This window comes from Camelus bactrianus, chromosome 11 (genome assembly GCF_048773025.1).
Source record: "Camelus bactrianus isolate YW-2024 breed Bactrian camel chromosome 11, ASM4877302v1, whole genome shotgun sequence".
NCBI lineage: Eukaryota > Metazoa > Chordata > Mammalia > Artiodactyla > Camelidae > Camelus > Camelus bactrianus.
In genome coordinates, this window is record NC_133549.1 from 24,272,785 (window position 1) to 24,295,834 (window position 23,050).

Below are 23,050 nucleotides of genomic sequence, written 5' to 3' on the forward strand. Positions count from 1 at the left end.
ATATAAATTAGCCCTCATTTTAAAGAATTGACCAAAATAGTGAATGAGTGTGAAACTCCTCTTCTCATAAAATAAAACATGTTAAGCAAAGATTAGTTGAAAATAAAAATTTCTATTTACTTAGACAAGTAGTTACCAGAGTGGATATACTTATTTTTTTAAATACAAATACATCACCCTTCTACACACACACAATAGTTATAATTTCTAAAATTTCTAAAAATAAGTCTGCCAGAGAGAACTACAATCTCCTTGATTCATATGCCTTAACCCTTCAATGCAGAACCACAGCATTTTACAATGTAAACATACAGAAAAGGGCTCTGAAAAGAGGGACCTGTATCAACTCAGAAAGGAAGAGAGAACCTGATACTTTCTGGGTTGACTGAGATAAAACAAGATAACTTCTCTCATTTTACATTGTCACTAAATCTAAAATAATTATTCTAACAAGGGAAAGGCTGGTTCTGATTTTTTACTTCTCTACCTACTGTTACGCTATACTGGAAAAATAATATTAAAAACCCCAGTGTAAACTAATTTTACATGTGCCAAATACAGCATCTTCTTCATTATCTGGGACAAATAATACAAAATGTAAATCACTGATTTGAATTAAAGGTTCTAAGTCTTAAATATCCAATTCTCCAAAAACAAGTAATTAGAAAAAGAAAAATTATCAAATATTCTAAGCATTATTTTTTATACTTGTAAGACTAAAGCCTTTGTATAAATAAAAAATATACTTCTATGAAATACACATACAACACAAACTAATGAACTGCATTAGAAATTCTTAAAATCTTAAACGCTTAGCCCAGAAGTATACATAAATTTCTGTAAGTGAAAAATATTGCAAACAAAAATAACTTATGACCCTATCATGATACAGTACTGGATTTATGAGTGCAGTAAAAATGAACACTGAGGTCACTTTTTGAAAAAAAATGGTGATTTTTCAAAGAACATCAAATACTTGATTTTTATAAAGTTTTTGGGGGGTTTTGACTTTGTAATAAATATGTAATAAATATCTGTAGTACATAGTACGTGCTGAGTGCTTATCTTTCTCCATTTGAAAGTCTTTCTCCAGAGTCATAATGTCTTAGAGGCATCCCAGAGGGTGGGGAGTTGGGGTGTTGCAGCAAGTCCATTAACAAAGCAATCTTATTATCAATGTGCTCCTGGAGTTTATATATTTGCTGATCAATGTAGTCCGTAAGCTTCTTTTCCATCAGTTCCATATTTTTAGAAAGGATCTTTTCTAAGTAGAAACAAACAGGTTGCTCTTCCATTCTAAAAGTAAATTAAAAAAAAATAGTATAAAATTATCCCTAATATTATAACAAAAACAACCAAACTACAGTACAAGCAGCAGCCAACGTAAATTGCTGAAATTTGTCTCCACACTGTGCTTGGTCTCCTTACAACATGTTTCAGGTTCTAAAACACATACACAACAGACGACCACAATCTTGAATGCCCAAAGTATTCGCATTTCTTCAATTCTTTACTTAAGCATTCAATTGAAATGAGAATATAAAAATGAAGATGACAGAATTTCTAGCCTCAAAGAAAAACAAGTCTTTAGAAAAGTTCTTTTTGATTCTGAGCTCAAAATCAAGAGTGATCATGCTGATTTTTTTTTTTAAAGTCTCCATGTCTGTCTTCCAAGTAATTCCCCAAGCAAACATACAATTTAAATAGTTTTTCTCTTTTTTCATTCACACAACCTTATCAAATTACTGGAACCTCCACTGAACAACTGTGTTTAGGTTTTGGTGTGGACAGAAGTTTTCATTTCTCTGGGATAAATGCCCAGAGATACAATTGCTGACTCACATGGTAACTGTATCTTAGCTATTAGAAACGGCCAAAATACATTTTAGAGGGGCTGTACCATTTTTAGTCCCCACCAGTGATGTATGAAAGATCCAGTTTCTCCACATCCTGATCAGTATCTGGTATTCCTACCATTTTTTAAACTTTTACTTCAGACACGTGAGTAACTGTAAAGTGGTATCTTGTGGGTTTAATACGTGTTTCCTTAACAGCCACGAGACCAATGTTGATCATCTTTTCACGTGCTGATTTGCTATCGGAACATCCTCTCGGGTAAAACGTCTCTTTATGTCTTTTCCCCATGTCCTAACTGGATTTTTAAAATGTTGAGTTTTGACAGTTCTCTTTATATTTTAGATATAAGCCATTTGTTGCATTTGTAATTTGCAAATATTCTGTCCCACTTTGTAACTTGTATTTTATTCCTCTTAAGAGATTCTTTCACAGGGCAGAAGATAAACATTTTTATGGTGTCCAATATATCAAATTTTCAATTATCCTGCTTTTGGTGTCATATCTCAGAAGTCTTTAGGTCTCCAAGATTGTCTCCTATATATTATTAGAAAAGTTTTATAGCTTTATGTTTTACATTTAAGTCCGTGATCCATTGTCAGTTAATTTTTGCATAAGGTACTAAGTTTAGGTCATGTTTTACTTTTTACCCAGTGGATATCCAATTGCCCCAGCACCATGTGTTTAAGACTATTCTTTTATTGAATTGCTGTTGCATCTTTGTCAAAATCAGTTGAGCAAATTTATGTGGGTCTATTTCTGGGCCCTTTATTATGTTCCGTTGACCTACGATTCTTTCCCTCTGCCCACACTACACAGGCTTAGATAGAGACTCTCCCTGTGTAAGACTTGACATTGGGAAGAGCGATTCCTCCCATTTCATTCCTCTTTTCTAAAGGTTGCTTTAGCTATTCTACCTCTTTTGCTTTTCATATAATTTTTAAAAATAACCTTGTCTATGTCTACAAAGTATTGTGCTGGGATATAATATGCATTACTTTAAGCCTGCATATCCATGGGGGAGAACTGACAACTTTCCTGTGTTAGAAACTGAATTTGTAATTTACAAGTTCCCAGGAAAGAAGTGGGAGGGTATAGCTTAGTGGTAGAGTGCATGAGGTCCTCCTTTCAATCCCCACTACCTCCATTTAAAAAATAAGTAAATCAACAAATGAATAAATAAACCTAGTTACCATTCCCCCAACCCCCCCAAAAAACCAAAAAAACCCACCCTAGTTGAAAAAATAATAACACCATTAAAAAAAAACTTCCCAGGAAAAAAATATCATGGCCCAGCTGGTTTCATTGGAGAATTCTACCAAACATTTTAAGAAGAGTTAACATAAAATATACACAATCTATTCTAAGATGTAGAACTTATTTTATGAGGCCATTATTACCCTAATATAAAACCAAAGACAATGTAAGGAAAATACTGACGAGTATCTCTAATAAATTAGATGCAAAAATATTCAGCAAAATGTTAAGTCAAATTCAGCATTGTATAAAAAAGAATTATAGCCCATGAATAAGTGGGATTTATTCTAGGTATGCAGGGTGGGTTCAATATTTGAAATTAATATAATTCACTATATCAACAGACTATAGGATAAAATGCATATGTTCATATTAATTGCCAAAGAAAAACTATTTGACAAAATCCTGTACTCATCTATGACAAAAGACACTCTCAGATAACTAGAAACTAAGGAACGCTAAGCCCCACAGTCCCTAAGCAATCTGACTTCTTTCCACCTTTTGGAATCATTGTATGTTTGCTGTAGTATGTCCAGGGATTTTCAGAACAGGGATATTCCACTTCAGCTAGACCCAGAAGAAGTTTTAAAATATGTTTTAGTTTTTCTATGTTTGCTTCCATATCCTAAAGCCGTTAGTTAACATTGATAAAGACTATGAACAGTTAAATACTACTGCTGCCTTTCCATTTCCATGCAGAATAAGAACCACCTTTTTTTCCAATCATGTACTAAACTCCTCAAATTTCAATGCTGTTGGAGACATTAAGAAAATTTCAACCAATAAAACTACCTCATTTTAAAAACTCATGTGAAAAAAACTAAGCCTAAAGATTTAAACAGGAAGAAAAAAGAGTTAATCCAGAACTATGAACAGAGTCCTGAATTCCAGTCTACTGCAATGTTTGGACACAGTACATCTACATAAGGACGGGGAACATGCTAACGCTTAGGCACCCCTCACTCAAAGCAGGCGGGCAAAACACTGAAGTTATGCGATCAGGGGGTAAGGGCCTATATGCTATAAATAACTGAGAGCTCAAAAATGTGTAGATGCCTCCAAAATCGGCCTACGTCACACAATATCTACAAAGAAACACTGGTACAAGGCTCACTTCATACAATCAGGCAAACATGGACATATGGTTACACAGCTCCTCTCCATCCACACATGTAACTCTACTCCAGCCCTTACCTGATGCTCACCCTCCTTCCACAAAAAGCCTGAGATGTGCTCCGCACCTCCACGCCTCCAGTTTTACACACCTCCTCCACATTCTACTCTGCAGAACATTTCTTTCCTCTAAGTGTCTTAATGGTAAAATGCAAAAGCTCCTAAAATTACTCTGGAAACATTTTCAGGCAGTAGTTTCTGAAAAAACCTGTTCTCCTCCAGCTGCCTCTCCCACCCAGCAAAGCTGAGCCCCACTTGCCCTGAGTACTTACGTGACACCAGCAGTGCCTTCAGCGGGCGCGGTGATGCCTTCCTGCCACTTGCTGGTAGGCCCCACACGGAGATGGCTCACTTGGCTACATAAATTCTGCAGGAGAGGCAGCAGCTCGGAGTTGGGTATATGTGAGCTGTCACTCGCCTTCTTTGGTAAGAAAGAAGATACTGCTTTCTTAAGATCATTCTCAAGAAGAGAATGGTTTTGTGGCACAATTTTACACTCCTGGAGGTTTGTGATGGCTCCTCCACCAGCTGGCTGTGCACTTTTATCAACGGAAGCTTTGAAGTCTTCAGTCACGTTTCCGGATGTCAATCCAGTTCTGAAAGGAAAAGGTGTGGAGGATGACTTGGCGAAGGCTCCTGAGGTAGATGAGGAGTGTAGTCCAATCATATGCTTGTATCCGGAATTTCCCAAAACCGACTGAAGCTGCTCTCCAATGGGAACGCAATTCTAAGCAAGAGAAATACGGAAATATTAACACTAATCATGAGGGCAGCTCCTTCCGGAGTGACTGACAGTCAGGCACTGCGCCTTCCTTCACTCGATCCCTAGTATATCCAGACGGAGTCGGCTACCGTCACCGTCGCACTGTTAAGTTGAGGAGACCGAGACTAAAGGTGACTTGGCCAAGGTACACAACCAGTCAGTGGCAGGACCGGGACCAGGACCCCAGGCCACCTAACTCCAGAGCCAGGACTTTTAATCATTTCACTGTAGTTTTGCTAAGGAAAATATTGAAATAAATATCACTCCTCGTAAAGTTGCACGGGCATATTTTAATGTTTCCACTACAAAGGCCTCCTTAATTTACGGTAATAAAATGCAGTATTCTCAACTGAGTCACGATAATTGATACCTTTCATACAACTAAAAGTCACCTGTCCACTTTCACATGTGGTAAGCCAACCTAAGGATATCTTCTGCAACTCATTTTTCATGGAAGTTACACTAGCTAGTTACATACATAGAGTCTGATGATCTATGGGTACACTTGTGACATTTTTCAGTGACTAAAATGAGCCACCTATTGTCTGTCTCAGATTTAATAATTTGTAAGGATAATCCATTATGTTCTGTGGCCTCAGCCCAGCCGGCTGTGCTGCGTGACTTCCTGAGAAGCCCTGGCTCACCTCTGAGAGGAGGTCACATGTCTCCTCTACAGGGCACATTCTTGCTATGCTGTCCAGTATTTCGACAGGAGAAAAGCAAATCTGCCCCCAGCCTAGACAGCCGTTAGCAATTCTGAACATAGAGCTCTGCTAGAGAGACTTGTCAGGGGACAGCATCTCATTCTCACTGTTGCTCAGTACCTGGTGAGAGAGGCTGACAAAAGTATTATTCAAAATTAGCTGAAGACGGTTCACAAATTTTCTAGATATTCTGAAAAATTTTTCTTGGATTAAGCCAGCCCAAAACTCATTCATTTATCAAATATTTACCATAAATCTACTCTGTGTTAGGTACTATTTCCGATACTAAAAATAAGACAGTGAACAAAACAAATGAAAATTGCTGATTGCTGATCTGTGGATACTATAATCTAGAGAGCAGGGAGAGACAGAAAACAAAGACCGACAATACATCACACAGATGGAGACAGTGATAAACACTGCAGGGAAAATACAGCAGGAAAGGGAATAGTGAGAGCCAGGGAGGTTGGCGGGGCGGGACAGGAGAGCCACCATGCAACTTCTCCCACTGGACTGCACTTTGGAGAAACTCTCTTTATAAGGAAATCTATCGTCTATTAAATGCAATTTTTAAATAAACTTTAAATTACTCCTAAGGGAACATCACTATGTATAATTATATTTACAAAATTTGAAAGTTAGAAAACTCTCCTTTGGTGGAAAGGAGCTTTACTCAATCATTAAGGTAAAACTCAATTATTTTTGGTAGTGGTGTAATTTTAGTACTGCAAAAAAAACTTTGATAGAAAATTGAAAATTCTACAAAACAATAATCACATAAATAGTGAAATTAACCTTAAAATTGTACATCACAATTGATTTGGCAGAAATTTTAATTGGAAAAATCCAATGCAATTAAGGCATTTGCTGTTTTTTTCTGATTTATCATAATATTTTGGTTATTATAAGAAATTCACTGATTATAAAAATTAGGCATTTTTCTGAGATGAAGGCTCTCAAGGTAATTATTTTTCACTTTGTGTTAAATATCAATAAATTCACAGGTAAATCTATATGGCAGTGCAGTAAATCAACCAACCTGAGGTGCTGGTGGCTATTCTTCTGCTTCCTTTTGTTTGACTTTATTCAATTCTTAATTTTCTCGAGCTGTCATATGTTGCCTTGCAAGGCACATCAAACCCTTTTAAAAGTAGGCAGAGGAATATGTATAAAATAATTCATACATACTTTGTTTAGGGTCCATGTCATATGTTATGTGAAAAAAAAAAAAAATAGAGCAGCCTAAAAAAAGGAAAGCATTTAGGTAGAATCATGTCCATACACTTATATATGTGTACACTTGATTTCATATATGTGCATATATTCTCCCAGATTTCTAAAAAAGTGTTTATCTCTGAACATCTTGTAGGAATTCTGAAAGCATTTTCTTTAACTTTTTAATTATAAAGAATTTGAACAAGTATCACCTTGAAAGGGCAAGGAAAAAGGATATTTTTATTTCAAAGGTGAAAAATAAACAGTGTAAATCCTGAATAACTAAATATATTTTCTTTGAGAAAATGGGGCACGTCTTTCCTTCAGGTAACATTAAATGACAACTACACTGCTAGGCCCTCTGATACAGAATTCCTATTCAATTACTCTGAATTGCTCAAGCAAAAACAAATCAATCAGCACACTTGAACTTCAAATACAAGTAAATAAGGAATCACTTAAATAAAACTTTCTAGAGAACAAGGAGCCACAAGGGACAGGAGAAGCAGGGAGGGCCCAGGAAGCTGCTCCCAGGTCCTCTCCTTCCCCTTCAGGACAGGCCCTGCCCCGAGGGACACACGAAGGCTCCACAGTGTGAGTGTGTGCTCACCCCTCTTCCGCAGAAGGGGCAGTTCTCACCACAAAACGTCCCTACTTTATACTCGACGGAAGGTTACAGGGCTCACATGACCCTTTCCAGAAAGACATTCCGTGGATTCCAGGTTTGTTAACAATAATCAATCCTAAAGAGCCAGGTATCTCCTGTAAGAATCGTTCCATAAATACAGCCTCCCCACTAGAAAAAGGTCCTTTATTAGCATGTTTAAAGGAGATTTAACTGGATCACCTGTTTCTCAGGGTGCTCCCCAAGTGTCCCCATATGTAATGATTTAGCACAGGTGGGGGTGGGGGCAGTGAAGCAGGTTAGAATACATGTGTTGGGTAGGAGGACTGCTATGTGTTTCCACATGATTAAAATTCTAGAAGGACTGATAAAAAAAACGTTGCCTGCCATTCCGGTTCCACAAGGATCAAGTCACTCTCCAGCCAGGGCAGTCGTCCACTGACAGTGCACCCTAAGAGAATTCAGAATGGAGACAAACAGGAACCATTCTGTGCTTTGGATATACTGGCCCCTGGGTAGTTAAGGTGCGTATCTAAGAAAAAATGTCAAATGACGTCAGATTCTTGCATCTTCCTACACATAGAAAAGCACTAAAATCATTAACTTGAGCTGTCTGTTCTCTGTGATTTAACAGAATTCTTTTGACGCTTATACATGTCTTTTCCCAGCAAAACATAAGTTCATATATATCCTGGCTCCTCCCCTACCTCTTCAAAGCAATCTCTCAGAGCTCTCTGACAGGCTGTCTCCAGGGCCACAGTCCTTAGTAAGACCCCCCAAAAACACTTAACTCACAGCTTTTACATTGTGCATTTTTATTTCAGTCGACGGATACTCATCAAGCTGAGAAACAGGAAGAGACTGGGAAAGCACTTTTGCATTTTACCTAATGCACTTGTGAACTGACTGAAACTCGTGAAGAGAAAATATATCATTTTGGGAATTAAACAAAAAGAAAAAACTTAAAGACATGGCAAAAAAGAAAAACTACTTATCCATGTCATTTTTTCCCCCATGGTCGTTTTTAAAAGATAAAAATCAGCCCATAAACTGATTTCAATTCATTAACTCTCTCTAATGCTTCTTAAATCTTGCACACACACAAGTATTTCCTCTGTTTTTAAATTTTTAATCTCCTTCTATCTCCACTGGATCATTCCCCTCAAACATTTATTCTTAAAATGTACTATGCATAAGACTCACCTGGCATTGCCTGTTTATAAGAACTGATTCTTGGATCTCATCCCCAGGGTTTCTGGTCATGGGTGAGGACCAGTGTTCTATACTTTATAAACATTCCAAGGGATTCTGATAAGGGCAGGCTCCTTATCTCTATGATCCTTGAAACCAACCCACTTCACCCTGACTGCCGGCACATTCCAACCACCCATCTACTATCTAATCCCTCAAAATCTGCTTTCTACCTCATCACTATTCAAATCAACCCCTCAAGATCTCCGAGGAATACTTGGTTGATAATACAAAGAGCATATATACTGTATACTTATTAGGAGCCATACACAAGACAGACAGGTTCCTGCTCCCACAAAGCTTATATTTTAGTAAGATAAACAGAATAATACATAAACAACAACAAAAATAGTGAAGAAAGTGCTGATGAAAATATGATACAGATATTGAGTGAAATGCGAATATTTTAAACTGGATGGTTGGAGAATGTCTCATTCAAAAGGGAATATTTAAGATGAGACTGGAATAACAAGAAAAAGGCAGACTCACTAAGGTCAGGAGGAGAGGTTTCTGGCCAAAGAGAACAGGTAAGAGTGCACAGGCCCCCAGGAAGGAGCACATCTGGCTGTCTGCGGAACACACACATCAGAATGCCTAGAGCAAGGCGTCTCTGTGGCAGGCAATGAGGCTGAGGGGACAAGGAGGGCCCAGGTCTCAGATGCCAGAGTAAGGATCTGGCTTAATTCTGAGTGTGATGGGAAGCAGCCAAGGAGTTTACACAGGGGAAGGAAGAGTCCAATTTACCCTGTCAGATCATTCTGGGTGCACTGAGCAGACGGACCGCAGTGGAGCACGAGGACCAGTTAGCAACCTCCTGAGGTAAGGAGGTGAGATAATGGCAGAGAAAGGAAAGCATGGACCCTGTCCTTTCTGAAACTCTCCCTTCCATGGTTTCCACAATCATCATCAACTCTCCTGGGTCTCCTATGTCTGCCCACTGCTCCAACGACACTTGTACTGAATTAATATTGGCAAATCTCACAAAAGTCACATGAGGTTTTCATTTGTACTATTTGTTTTAAACTTTCACATTCATCCTGTGATATGAGCAGTATTATCATTTAGATTGTAAACAAGGAGAATCTCTATTCACTGCTGTCTCTGCTCCTCTGGTTCATTCTCTCTCCCTGTATGCTTACCAAACGTATCTACATCTAGGGTCTTTGCTCCAGTCTCTCCCTTCACCACCTGCCTGTCACCCACGAGGGGTGCTCTTCCCAAACCTCCCTCCATTCCACCACCCCGGCCAGTGTTTCCAAATGCTCCCAGCAGCATCCCAGGGAAGGTTTTATTCACGTCTAAAACTCAGTACTCCCCAAATTAAACTCCTTTCCCTCCCAAAGTCACCTCCTTTCTTGGGTCCCTCCTTGGTATACTATTGGCATCACCACTTTCAAAACCTTAGTTTCATGTTTGACTCTATTTTTCTCCAACAATACCAACATTAAGTTAGTCGTCAAGTCCCAATGGCCCCACTGTTTTCGCATCTCACAATCCAGCATCAGGTTACTCTGTCCAAGTCTAGGCTTATTAACCCTCATCTGGACGAGGGAAATAACAGAGAGCTGCTTTCCTTCGTGTGGCCTCCACTTCTACTGACTCATCTTTCCTACTGATTCATTCTGTGCATAAAAACGGATTAGAATTGATTCAAACCTAGGTTGAAAACGCCTACAAGGTTTAAAACAGCATTCAAAATCCTCTATGATCCCGCCCCAGTCCCCCGTCCCTTCTCCACTCCAGAGAAACGAACTTCTGTTCATTTCCTACCTACAGCCCATTCCTTCCAGCACTGAAGATTTCATCCATGCTGTTTTCTACCTGTCCAGTGGCATCCTGCAAATCTACTTGCCCAAACCCTCCCTTCTTCTTTCAAGGTTTAGATAAAACGCTACTTCCTCTAATGAGCTTTCCCAGTCCCCCTCGTCATCCCCCACTTAGATGCCCTACCTCACCCAACACCACCGTGAAGCTCCTTAAGGACAGGCTGCAGACTGACCTTTGAGCCCCTAAAGGAACCAAAACAGTGCTTTATTCTCTGAGAAGGTGCTTAAAAAGCACTTGCTGAATGAATGAGCAAGAGAATTCATGACACACTGTGGGGTCTGTAACAAACATATTGCTTTTGAAAGATAGTAGGTCCACAAAATGCTGTTTTTACATAAGTCCGTAAGGGTAACACTCAAATCAGTAATAAGTTGAAAGAAAAAAATGTAAGTCAGCACATGTCCTTTTAAAAAGCCATCATTTAAAAATGTTAATGGCATCAGAAAAGAAATCCATTTCTACTCACCTGCTGCTGAAATCTAACCATATTCATCAACTGCTGAGCTCCAGGTGATAACTTTGACCCCATGGACTCCATGATGGTTTGGACCCTCTCCAGGTCTATCCTTGATCCTAGAGCAGGAGAGCTTGCGGAGGAATTTGTGGAAACTGGCCTCATGTGTACCACCACTTTACTGATGAACACACACTGCTTTTCCCCAAAGGAGAGCAACTGTTATAATACAAAAGTGCAGCAAAATTAATAATGATATTAAAAACAACCATCATTTAAGGCCACTTCTTGTTAATTCCGAAGAGTGAATCATTCAAGATCTAAAAATTAACTTCAAGAACATTTTTAGGTTTCCTCTAGAATATTCACAGTCAGAAAAAGACTCAAAGAATAATGTAATGTTTTAAAAGTCCTTTTAAAATAAAGTATTATGTGTAAAGGAATTAAAGATAAACTATACCAATCTGAGATCTTAACATACTGAAACTTGCTATAGCATTATTTAATGTAAGACTGTCCAGAATCTCACTCACAGTGTTTGCTGAAATACTAAATATAAGTCAGAATTTTGGAATTTAGAACCATAAGGAAAAGTCAAGATAACAGAATAGAGCTCAACAGTTTACCCATAGAAATGATGAATTCAGCATGATTTTCTAACTTTTCAAAAGATTAAATGAAGGTCAAGCTTTGAGCCTAGTTTTCCTGGCTTCTATCCCAGGAATTTTTCCAATCCTTTATGCTGCCTCAGCTTGTCCACGCTTCTAAACCAAAAGACATTTCATGTGTGGTGAGGGACAACAAAGGAGCAGAGTGGAAAGAAAACAGGATTGAGAAGCAGACAGGCCTGAGTTCAGTGATGGCTCTGCCTTGATGCCCCTGGGTAAATGTCAACCAGAGTCAGGAGTAAAATGATTTCACATGGTTGTTTTGAGGATTATGTGTTAAAAATTTCCAGTATATATCATTGAGTAAATGCTCAAAGCTATGCAGCAGTAACTATTACTTTTAACTTTCACACACTGCTGCCCCAGGAGAAGCCCTCACACAGACCCAAGGATTTCCCTAAATGAAACACTCTGTGCACGGCCTGGCTCTCCCACAGCACAGTTACACACACCATTCACCTTCAGAGACACAGCAAACCCATAAATCACACAGACGCAGGTGAATACAGACCCATTCAGTAAAAACTCAGCGTGGCCCCAAAGACGTGACTCTCAGCAACACGGAAGGAAATAGCGCATGAGTTGCATACACCCACATTCCAACCTCCATGTTGTCCCTCTTCTGCTTTTTAACCTGAAAGCCTTTCTCACTAGGGAACGTGGCACCTATTATTCACACTGAATTGACTTATTATCTGTCTTGACCACTGTAATATTCTCAACGTTGAGGCCTTCATTCCAATTTATTTCATAAATGCCAACTCCTAGTGCTCAGAACAGTATCTGGCATCAACAGGCACTCAAATGTTTCTTGGATAACGAGTCACTTTATTTAAATGGCTTTGGAAGCTATTACTATATCCACCTAAAACATCATCTTGAGACAATCAGTTCTGTGGTCTTCTGTAAACAATAATCAGCACAGAATTGTAGACATAAAAATAATCAATCCAAGGATTTATTTTCTTCCATCCCCTAGTATTACCCATGAAGTAGGTCCAAACAGGTGAAGAAACTTGCCCAGGGTTCCTCTGCTCGTCAGCAAGAGAGCGCATTTAACAGTCAGGGCTTGTGATTTCCAGCTCAGCACCGTTTCCCTAGACCCTGACGACATCATTAAAGTTCACCTTAACGATACTTTTCATGCTGAAGACACAAGTCCAAATCCCTTTAACTTTGTGGTGCCCTTGTCTGAAACGTCTCTAGTTGTGTTCTGTCTTTTTAACTATTTAGATATTTGGGGACCAAAACTGCTTGTGGTTTTCTTGCCACTTTACTTTTATATAAAGAGAAACAAAATTTTTAATTCAGTTTCTCAAGGCTGAAAAGTACAATACATCTCTATTAACAATAGGACATGACATGATTATGGCTAATAAATGGTCAGATTTTAACAGAAGAATGTTGATTATTTTTTAGAAAAGAGTTTTTTTTTAACATGTGTACTAAGTATCTCTGAACTAAAACCAGGGACTAAATGGGACTAAGTACATTACCAAACAAACAGAAAAGAAGTACATACAGTAGAAGAGCAACTGTAGTTTTCAATTTAGTTAAAATGTGGGAACGACTTACCTTTATTTTACAAGCATGTGTGGAAGACTCCAATTCTAGGTAATTTTTGTACAAAATAATCTTTTCATGTTCACTAAAAATAAAAGAGTTAGTTTATTAAAAATTTCATACATTATCACTTTTAACAGTTACATTTAAAAATAAAGGTTTCCACGGCAACATTCAGCTCCTTAGAGTCAGTCTTCCTGGTGAGGCAAAAAGAGTTGGGGCTTCCTTCCGAATTGCACTCAGTATAAAGATGGCATCTGCCACTTACTAGCTACAAAGAGAATTAAATCAGGTATCAAATGTATAATCACGTAGCACAGAGCATGTTTCAAAGCTCAGTAACATGTCTGTTATATTCAACATGCATAGTCTATGAAACAGTTCATATTTTGATTCATATTAAAAAAAGATTCAGACAGAATCATCACAAAAAATCAGAAAAAAAATCAGAAAGTCTAATAATGGGTTAAATGTGCCGGTATGGTGCAGTCTGGGCGCATGCGGTATCTGTATGGGTTTCCTACAAGAAAATGTTCAAAGTCCCAGACTGACTGGCAAATTCATTTTTGGAAAACAGATGCCTGTGAGTTAAAGAAAACAGACTAGAAACATTTATCAGCACTTTACACCAACAAAACTCTTGCACTAACTAGCTATGACCGTCCACCAACTTTCCTCTCCTCCTTTAGCTCTCAATTTCTGTATTTATAAAAACAACCAGGCTCATCCAGACTGTCTTTAAGATTCCTAAAGGGCTAAACCTCTATGTCCATTGGTATGTTTTTATCTACTCTCCCCTTGTGTCTGACACTAATATCAGGGAATCAGTAAATATGCAAAAGCTGAAGAAAACAAAACAGTACTTCACAAGAACACCTGCACATGCGTAGGTCACAAACCTGTTGTCCAGAACATTACAAACATTCTTGCCCCTACTGGTTCCACAGTACTCCTCTCCTAAGTATACTTCCATATTTCTTGCTGAACTTAAAATGCCAATAGAAACGATTTCTTCACCTCCACCAGGGTCACATCTCAGGTAAAGGAAGCAGGGGTTTTCATCTTGGCTGTTCAGGTTCCTTTTCAAAACCACCAGGTCCTGGCTGCAAAGAAAATGAAGATATTACACCGCACAGTTCGCTGAACACTATTACTAACCCACTTATTGGACCACAGGGGTTGACATTTTATCCAATTCATTTACATGTGCATTCGGCGGAGTCCAAGCGCCTTGCAACGCATTGAACAAATGCTCAATACAGAATTCCTAAAGAAACGATGTTTTAGACATCAGGGCTCTCCATTCTATTTTCCCCTTGACTTCTACATTTTAAGAACTCTCTGTAATTGCCTCTCCAGTTAAATAAATTTACTAAGCAGCTAGTGTGAGTAACAAAATAGTTCAGAATGGGAGGGTGGGGGCGTGCAGAATGGAATAAAGGCCAAAAGTGTGTCCTTTTCAAGATTAAGCTGATGAAGACGTTCGACAATTTTTTTAAACGCCTATTTTGGTAGATAGGAGGGTTTTGTGTGTTTCCTATATATAAGAGAGACGATTCTGCTTCTGACAAGGGCCTCAGAAGCCGACGAGACGGGCACAAGGGGATGTGTGTGAAAGGCCCAGTTCCCTGGTCACCTGCCCCGAGTCCCCAGCGCCCGACACTCACTGGAGTCGCCGCCGGTTCCCGCGGTCCCGCCCCCGCCCTCCGGACACTCGGGCCCTGTCCCCTGGCCCTCGCCGCAGGCCCGGACCCGTCCCCAGCTGGGGGCCCGGGCCCAAACCCTGTCCCCTCCCGGCCCCCGACCCGCTCCCGGCTCCCCCAGCAGCGGGGCTGTCTCAGAGCACAACCCCAGTCCCGCGGGCCCGGCGCACCTCGTGTCAGGCGGCGCCAGCAGCTCCTCCCAGTCGGCGTCCCGGGCGCCGAGATCAGCCCGGGTGAGATCGAGCCTCTGGGCCAGGGCTCCGCATGCGGCATCCCAGGAAGAGGCCAGCGACGGGCGGCCGGTCAGCGGCCCGTCCACGGTTCCGGTCTCCATTCGGCCACCTCCAGGGCAGGCCAGGCCCGGAACCCCTCTTCCAGTGCTTGAGTTTCCGCCAGACAGAGGGAAGGTGAAGGAGCAGAGCGACTTCCGCCTTCCCAGGCTCCAAACCTGCAGCTTCTTGCCTCTTCTTGCTACCGTAGACACGCATGCGCGTGCGGCCAGAGCGGTCAAAAGGTTGAAAACGTGAGGGGAAGAGCCAAAGGCCGGAGCATGCGCACTGACAGCACCTCGTACAGCCGCTCGGCTGTGCGCAGGAGCAGTCGGTGCGCGCGGAATCCTGTGGTTTTTCGAGGTTGGCAGCAGAGAAGTAGCAGGTGGTGTGGATGCCCGTTGCCAGGCGGACCCGGAAAGTTCGTCCAGTGAGCGGAGTCGGTCGTGAGGTAGGTGTGGTGTCGTGACCCACGCGACCTGAAGGGCCTCCTTCGACCCTCGCTGCCTCTGGAGTTCGCGGGACCCTGGACGCGGCGGCGGCCTGCGGTGGAGTCCGCTTTTCTTTTGACTCCTCACCCCGCTCCCCTCTCACGTTTCCTCCTCGGAGGGTGTCGGGTGGATGCCGGCAGTTCGGCTTCCCCAGGAAGGGGTTCGGACGGTGTCCCCTAGCGGCCGTGGGGCGGTGGCGGGAGGTGTCCGGGAAGCTGTCCCCTCTCAGCTGCCGCCGGGATGCGCGGCGGGGACCGGCGAGCTCGGGCGCCCAGGCCGCAGTCCCGGGGCCGCCGCGCTGGCTGGAAGGTGGAAAGAGACCAGGGCCCGAGGGGGAGTGCGCTGTGCCGGGTCTGCCCTCCTGCGCCGGAAAGAGCTGTATGAGTTCGGCCTCGGGTCTGTGCTGAAGTAGAAGCTGAGCTGGACTGGAAGGACCTTTACCCTGTGAGTCGGAGAAGTGGGAGCCGTTGGAACTTTCTAGATGCCCCGCGGGATCGGGAGGTAGATGATGCCTCTCTGTCCCTTTCTGTGCACCCCACCTTGTGGAAAAAATGGAGAGTATGTTAAAATAAAATTGTAATGTCAGCATTCTGTAAATTTGGCCTGTCACTCATGTATTGGTTGTACCTTTATATGTGGTGGTTACAAATCACAAGTTACGTTTCATTACAGTATATTTTTAATGCAATTAAAGAATCTTCTACTAAACTTACCTTTCTTTACATAGAGAAATTATAAATGCTTTTCTCCCAAAGGGCTCCAAGAAGAAGTGAATTCTGGTTCTTGGCTTTGTGAGGAGATAAATACACTTCAACATTAGCTGCATGTTGGCTATGGTGCACTGTGCAGGCCTCCAAACCTTGTAATTGCCCAGGAGCGAAACCAAAAAAAGAGCCAGGAGATAGCAACAGAGATGGCAGCCGTTTATTGGATAGGGAATCTTACAAGTCTGAAACAAAGTCCTGGAGCAACACCCCCCTGCGTATGGCAGACAGCAGGCAGAACCCAGCAGCAGTGCTCACTACTCAGGTGAGAAGGAGGCTAGCATTTATGGAGGGAATCGATGTCAGGTTGGCTCCTCAGTTACCAGGGAAGCCAGCTGCGGGGACCGGGGCAAGCGTGCAGGTAGTTACTGATGAAGCCTTAGGATTAAGAGGATTAGATAGTCACGTGAGTAGGGTGTAGCTGAAGCAGGGACTGGTTGAGCAGGAGCTGTTCTGAGAACAAAAGGACAGTCATTTTGAGAGGCCCAGCCATACAGTGGTTGTGTGGGGATCCCATGTGGGAGGTGGAGCCCCACTTACTGGGGGCAGGGCACTGCTGACTCCTCAGAGCCAGCTGTGGTCTCTACCAGGCAAATCCAGCTGGAGGAGGGTTAAAAGCCCTAATTCTACAACTCAGTCCCAGTGAGAACTGCATGTGGGCACTAGGGAGACCAGAAAATAAAAGCAGAGAATCATCTTTCCCGTTTTCAGTAAGTAGAGGCTGCCACCTAACAAGGGTGGGTGAATTCTGGCTGTGTTGGGGAATCTCTATGGAAAGAATTCAGCTGCTCCTGTAGGTGGCCGTAACAGTCACAACAGTGATGTTAATGGCTGATACTTGCTGACTGGTGACAGCGTGACCAGCAATGGCTCTTACATATATTTAATCCTCACAGTGACTCTAAGAAGTAGGCAATGTTGTTATTACCCTCCATGATAACAGTGGAGGCAGTGACTAAGTGGGAGATAGCATAGGGGGGTTTTGAGAACCTGCCCAGAGCCACACAGCTGGTAAGACAAAGGGCCAGGGATAGAACTCGGCTAGTTCAGTTCCAGCGGCAAGCTGTAAACCACAGAACTGGTGTTCCCAAACTCAGCTGTGGAGCTTTCAAACCCCAGATTCCCAGGCAGCACCTTATAATTCATTCATAAGCTCCTGGAGTGGGATTCTGGCTCCAGCGTTTTTTGTAAGTGCCCAGGTGATCCCAGTGTGAGGCACTACAGAGACTTGCTCAGGGCTCCGTGAGCAGTGCCCCAGTTAATCCTGTCAACAACCCTCTGGGGTAGATGACCAGAGAAGTCACTTAACACACGGTCACATAGTAGTGAAAAATGGAGGAGGAATCAAATCTAAGCACCCTGGCTCCAGAGTCCGTGTTCTTTTTTTCTTTTTAATGGGAATGCTGGAGAGTGAACCCAGGACCTCGTGTATGCTAAGCATGCGCACTACCACTGAGCTATACCCAACCCCGAGTCCATGTTCTTTTTTTTTTTTTTAACTTAATTACATTTTGGGGGGGGGTGGTAATTAGGTTTATTTGTTTATCTTTTGGTGGAGGTACTGGGGATTGAACCCCCCGAGTCCATGTTCTTAAACACAGATCAGTAGTTCTTAAAATAAGCTTGCATTCCAGTGAGCTAGGGTTGCTTGATGAAACACAGATGGCTGGGTCCCACCTCTGAGTTTCTGACAGAAGGTCTGAGCTGGTGCCTGGGACTTTGCGTGTCCAACAAGTTCCCGGGACTGCTGCTGATGCTGCTGGCCTCGGGACCACACTGTGCGAGCAGCTGTATCATTATTTTAATAGTAGTTAAATATTATTGAAGTGACATCCATTTGACTCTCAAGCTAGGAAATAGAAGAGAAGAGAGACTTCCAAATATTTTGGAATGGTAATGTTATTAGAGGCAATACATAACGTTTTTGCTGTTTAAATAGGAGATCAGAAGCATAGGAAGAACAAGGGAGGAGGAAATGAACATTTAACATTTGCTGGACACTTGTGTGCCTGGCCTGTGCTAGGCGCTTCATGTTCAGAATATTATAAACCTCATGTCGTGGTATGAAGTAGGCTGTGATAGCCCCATTTTACAGACCAGAAAACTGAAGTCAAGTGATGTTAAAATCACTTAGCTAAAGTTATAGAGTGACTGAGGTAGATGAATTCAGGTTTGTCTACTTGTAGTTTTCCTTCTAAACTGACTTGGAATGTGTCTTCTGAGGGCATTTGGAGAGACCCTGTCAGAAGGAGCAGAAAATTAAAATTCTGGGCCAACATGTCCAATGCACGGCATGGGACTATCTTTAAGAATGTGAAAGTGGTGATGTGGGAAAGGAAGGGGGAACTGGGTAAATGCTAAGTTTTGCTTTACCTATCGCTGCACACGGTGCATTTAAATGCCCTACCTCTCAAGACTAGTATCTGGGCAGGGGAATTGCAAGACAAAGTCTCAGGACAGCCACAGAAAAAGAGCTACTTCACCTGACAACCACTTCGGATTTCAGATGACAAAGGGGATCAGTTACCAGTGAGAAGATTTGTTATGGGCTAAATTGTGTCCTCCGCATTCACTTGTTGAAGTCTTAACCCACAGTAACTCAGAATGTGATGTATTTGGAGATTTTAAAGAGGTAATTGAGTTAAAATGAGGGCATTAGGGTCGCCCATCATCCAACATGACTGATGGCCTTATAAGGAGAGATTGGGACACACACAGAGAAAGGAACACATAAAGACACAGAGAGAAGGCTGCCATCTGATTTTTTGTGTGTGTGCCACTGTTACCCTAACCTTAAAATAGTGTTGACACATAGTAGAAGTTCAATAAACATTTAGCATTGAATTAAAATGAATAGAAACAAAACATTGAATGGAAAAATCCATACAGGAATTAATTTTTACCTTATGGAAAAATACATTGCACCAAAAACTCCCTGGTCTTGGATTCCTCCATTGCTCATTAATGTAACTGTCATCTTGTTTATGGATGAGATGTTGGGGCATGAGAACTGGCACAGACTCTGCAGCAAGGGTCTGTCTGGCCCCTCACCCAAAAGGGCAACATTGTTTTCCAGGCTGTGGAGGGCAGGGCAGAGATGCACCAGTGTGCACATGCTGTCCTAGGTTGCGGGGCTGCAGGTCCCCATTTGCTCCCTCTAGCTCAGCACACACCCAGCCCCAGAGGCAGGGAGCACTAGGGGATAAACTGCCTTGCACTAAAGATGGTGGTGTGATTGGTCAAAAAGGCCTCACCAGAGGAGTCAGGCAGGAGAGCTCAGTGCAGGGCAGGGGCTGGCTATGGGGGCTGGGCAGCTTGGTGACATCATGTGGCTGCTGGTGCTTAGAGGTGGAAGGTGGAGGGAGGGACAGAGTGGCTGAAGGAGGAAGCAGGGAGAGGAAGCAGCAACCCAGGGTGACTTTCTCACCTGCCTTGATTTCACACCTTTTCACTTCCGGTGGCTGATGATAAGATCTGTCTGTAATTACTGTGACGTCTGTTTTCACATGCAGCGGCCATGTCCAGGGAGAAGGGGTTGGAGAAGGAATCTTCAGGACCAGTGAGGATATTTTTGCAATTCTGATTTCGGCCCAGGAAATGAGGGAGAGGCCCTTGGAGACTCCCCAACACGGCCAGATAGCTGCACCCCCTGGTGACAAGACGGAGGCCTTAACTTACTGGCAGTGGGATATGCTTTGTTTTCTGGTCTTTCTAAAGTGTCCAATGGTGGTTCTCATTGGAATTGAGTTGTGGGGTCAGGGCTTTGTGGGCCTTCCCCCCAGGCTGGGCACTGCATCTTGTTTGTCAAGTGGAGACCATAATTGGCACCAAGGAAAGTAGATGGTCCCCCCTCGAGTGGGGTGCCACCTTCCACATGCGATCTCCAGAGAAGCATGCTGCTAATCACACATGACCTTTAGCATTTACAGAGCGAGCCAGCAGACACTGGGGTGTCTGCCTGTGTAAACGTGGGACTGCTGGCCTTAGGATGCAAGTTGTAGTTGGCATTGCTATCTTCCTGGTGGCTGTCCCTGGGCTGATTGTTTCTGATAGGCCACTGCAAAGTCACGAGTCATGACGGTTACCAGCGAGTAGTACCCCTTTCAGTGGGACATGTGGGCATTCTGCTTCAGCAGGGTCGTTCCTTGTAGCAGCCATGCTTTGCTTCAGGTCAGAAACATAAGAATTTGAAAAGGCAAAAGCAAGTTAGTGCAGAATCTTGGCTTTTTTTCCTTCTAGCTTGGGGTTGTGGGCTAATAAATAGAATATTCTCAGCCTGGGTGGCTTTGTGTGTCAGTGATGCTTTGCTGTCCCTATAAATAATTGAGGTTATCTATCAGGTGTTTAATTCAGCACATTGGCTGACGTGTCCCTAGGCACTGTAGAATGAGGAAACTGACAGTCTGCAAAGGATCTCCTCTTTCCCGAGGTGGAGATTTCTTGAGCAGTGAGTTTTTTCCTCCTTTCCAGTTGCCTTAGAAATCGTGAGATGGGAAGCTGAATTCTTTGAAGATTCTGGGGGACACCTGACTAGGGGCTGAAGGCCAGCCAATGCATAATTAACTTGGAGCTCTTTTCAAAACACTTCTCACCGTTCCAGAGCAAAGCGGTTGTCCGTGCAGGTGAAATGGGATGGGGATCCTGCTACGTCTCTTGAATCGTGTGAGTTGGGGAGAAAACCTCCCAAGATGTGAGAGACTGATCTGATAGAATCAGTCTTGTCACATTTTGTAGGAGTTAATCCTTTGCATTAGATGGCAGATCCCTGAGCGCAGGGCACAGCCAACTGTGGCATCTTCCCTGTCACGTCCTGCACCGAGCGGGCAGCCAGCTGGGCAGACACTGATGAGGGGAGAAGGCGGTAGTCCACTTCCTAGTTTAGAATTTTTTCCCTGTGATTCTTTGTAACCTGATTTTACAGTCATAATAAAGTTGGGTGAGGAAGGATTGGATAGGAATTTTGGAGACAGGTAGAGAGAGGTATAATCTAGTTCTGGGGGCACATGGTATAATTTGTCCCAGCCCTGACGTTCCCAGGGAGTCCACAAGACGATTGTAACACATGAACTAAGGAAAAATCAAGTACAATTCTCTGAGTATTTGGTTTCTTCAGCATTGTGAAAAAAGAGGGTGAAAGCAATCACATCAACAGTAAAACCGTGCAGCCTGACTTAGAGGAATGCGATCCGCAGGGACGTGGCTGGTTGGCGTGTGCACTCGCCCAGCACCTGGCGGTTCTACCTCAGAATGACCTGGCAGCAGGAGTCACCTGGCTGGCAGTTTGCCCCCGCGAGTCTCCTGGCACAATCCAGAGGTGTGAAGCAGGCAGGATCTGTGAGGAGCTTGATTCCCTCCCACCATGTGACAAAGAGGAGGACTCCACTCTGGGAATGCCGGGCATGGATATCTTTGAACACTATACTTTACTTTTCAGTAGTAGAATTGTTTGGTGTTTGAGCTGAGATAGTATTTAAGTATTTTATAAGTTTATATTTGTACACTTTTCAATAAATGTGTAATTCTGAAGAAATTTTCTATGCCTCCAGTATTTTTTACTTTGTAGGAGATACCCTTTACTTATATAAGTGTGAAACTTGAGGCAGTTATCTTGCAGTGTTATATTGCAATAAAAGAAGATTAAAAAGGGTTGTAAATATTCCGGTGAGGACTATCATTGTGCTGGGTGCCTGAAATGAAAGAGGAAAAGCATCTGAGAACTCAGATGGACGTTTCCTAGCAGCCTAAGCAAAAAGTGAAATCTGATGTTTCCAAATGTGACAAAATTCTTCTGGTGCTAAATTCTTCTTGGAATGTATCAGATGTTCTCTTCCCTTGAGTTCCTCAAAAAATAGATGTCTTCAGCTTGGGCTTTACAAAGACACAGTAACTGTTTTCAAACCTGAGCACTCCATAAAGCCTGAATGCACGTTATTCACTGCAGTCTTTATTTCTCTTAGAGTATAGGATTTCAGTTAGGAAGATCCTCTCTTTGAGGCAGAACCCAACTCTTCTCAGGGCAGTTGCTAGGGCCACAGCAAGGTCCTTGGCTGTGCAGGAATATGAAGGTAAAAATGAGAACCCCGGGAGCAGAGAAGAGAGAGAGCAGTGGAAGGGGCACAGAGACGGGACTTGGACCACGTGAGGGGGGCTCACAGGATTACACCCAGTAGCCTGGGATCTGGGCTGCTTTCTGCCCACACAGATGCAGTTTGCAGGTATGAGGGTGTTTGCAACCACCTGACCCAGGTATTAGTCACAGGATGGGTGAAAGTCCTTGTGAGTGTGAATTGCCAAGAATTTCCCGCAGAGAGAAAGCAAGCCCCTGTAATCACATCACAAAGTTCAGCTCACTGATTCTGAATGCAGCTGCCGCTTGTCCTTGGTCACCTGGAGCACGTGGCCCCTGGTTCCCTCAGTCCTAGTAAGTAGTCTTGACCAGTCACGACATGTGACTCGCCAGTGAGAAAGC

The 23,050-nt window shown here is 42.7% G+C and overlaps 1 protein-coding gene across 1 annotated transcript; it reads right to left on the reverse strand.

Moving 5' to 3' along the window:
• Positions 1-92: 92 nt before the first annotated feature.
• Positions 93-15,745, reverse strand: LOC141579073 (ATPase PAAT-like). Its single transcript, XM_074373500.1, has 6 exons — positions 15,228-15,745; positions 14,254-14,457; positions 13,367-13,439; positions 11,136-11,342; positions 4,557-5,011; positions 93-1,296 (listed from the first exon to the last, which is right to left on the reverse strand). The coding sequence occupies exons 1-6, from the start codon at positions 15,389-15,391 to the stop codon at positions 1,062-1,064; spliced, it is 1,338 nt and encodes a 445-aa protein (XP_074229601.1). The 5' UTR covers positions 15,392-15,745; the 3' UTR covers positions 93-1,061.
• Between the last annotated feature and the right edge of the window lie 7,305 nt (positions 15,746-23,050).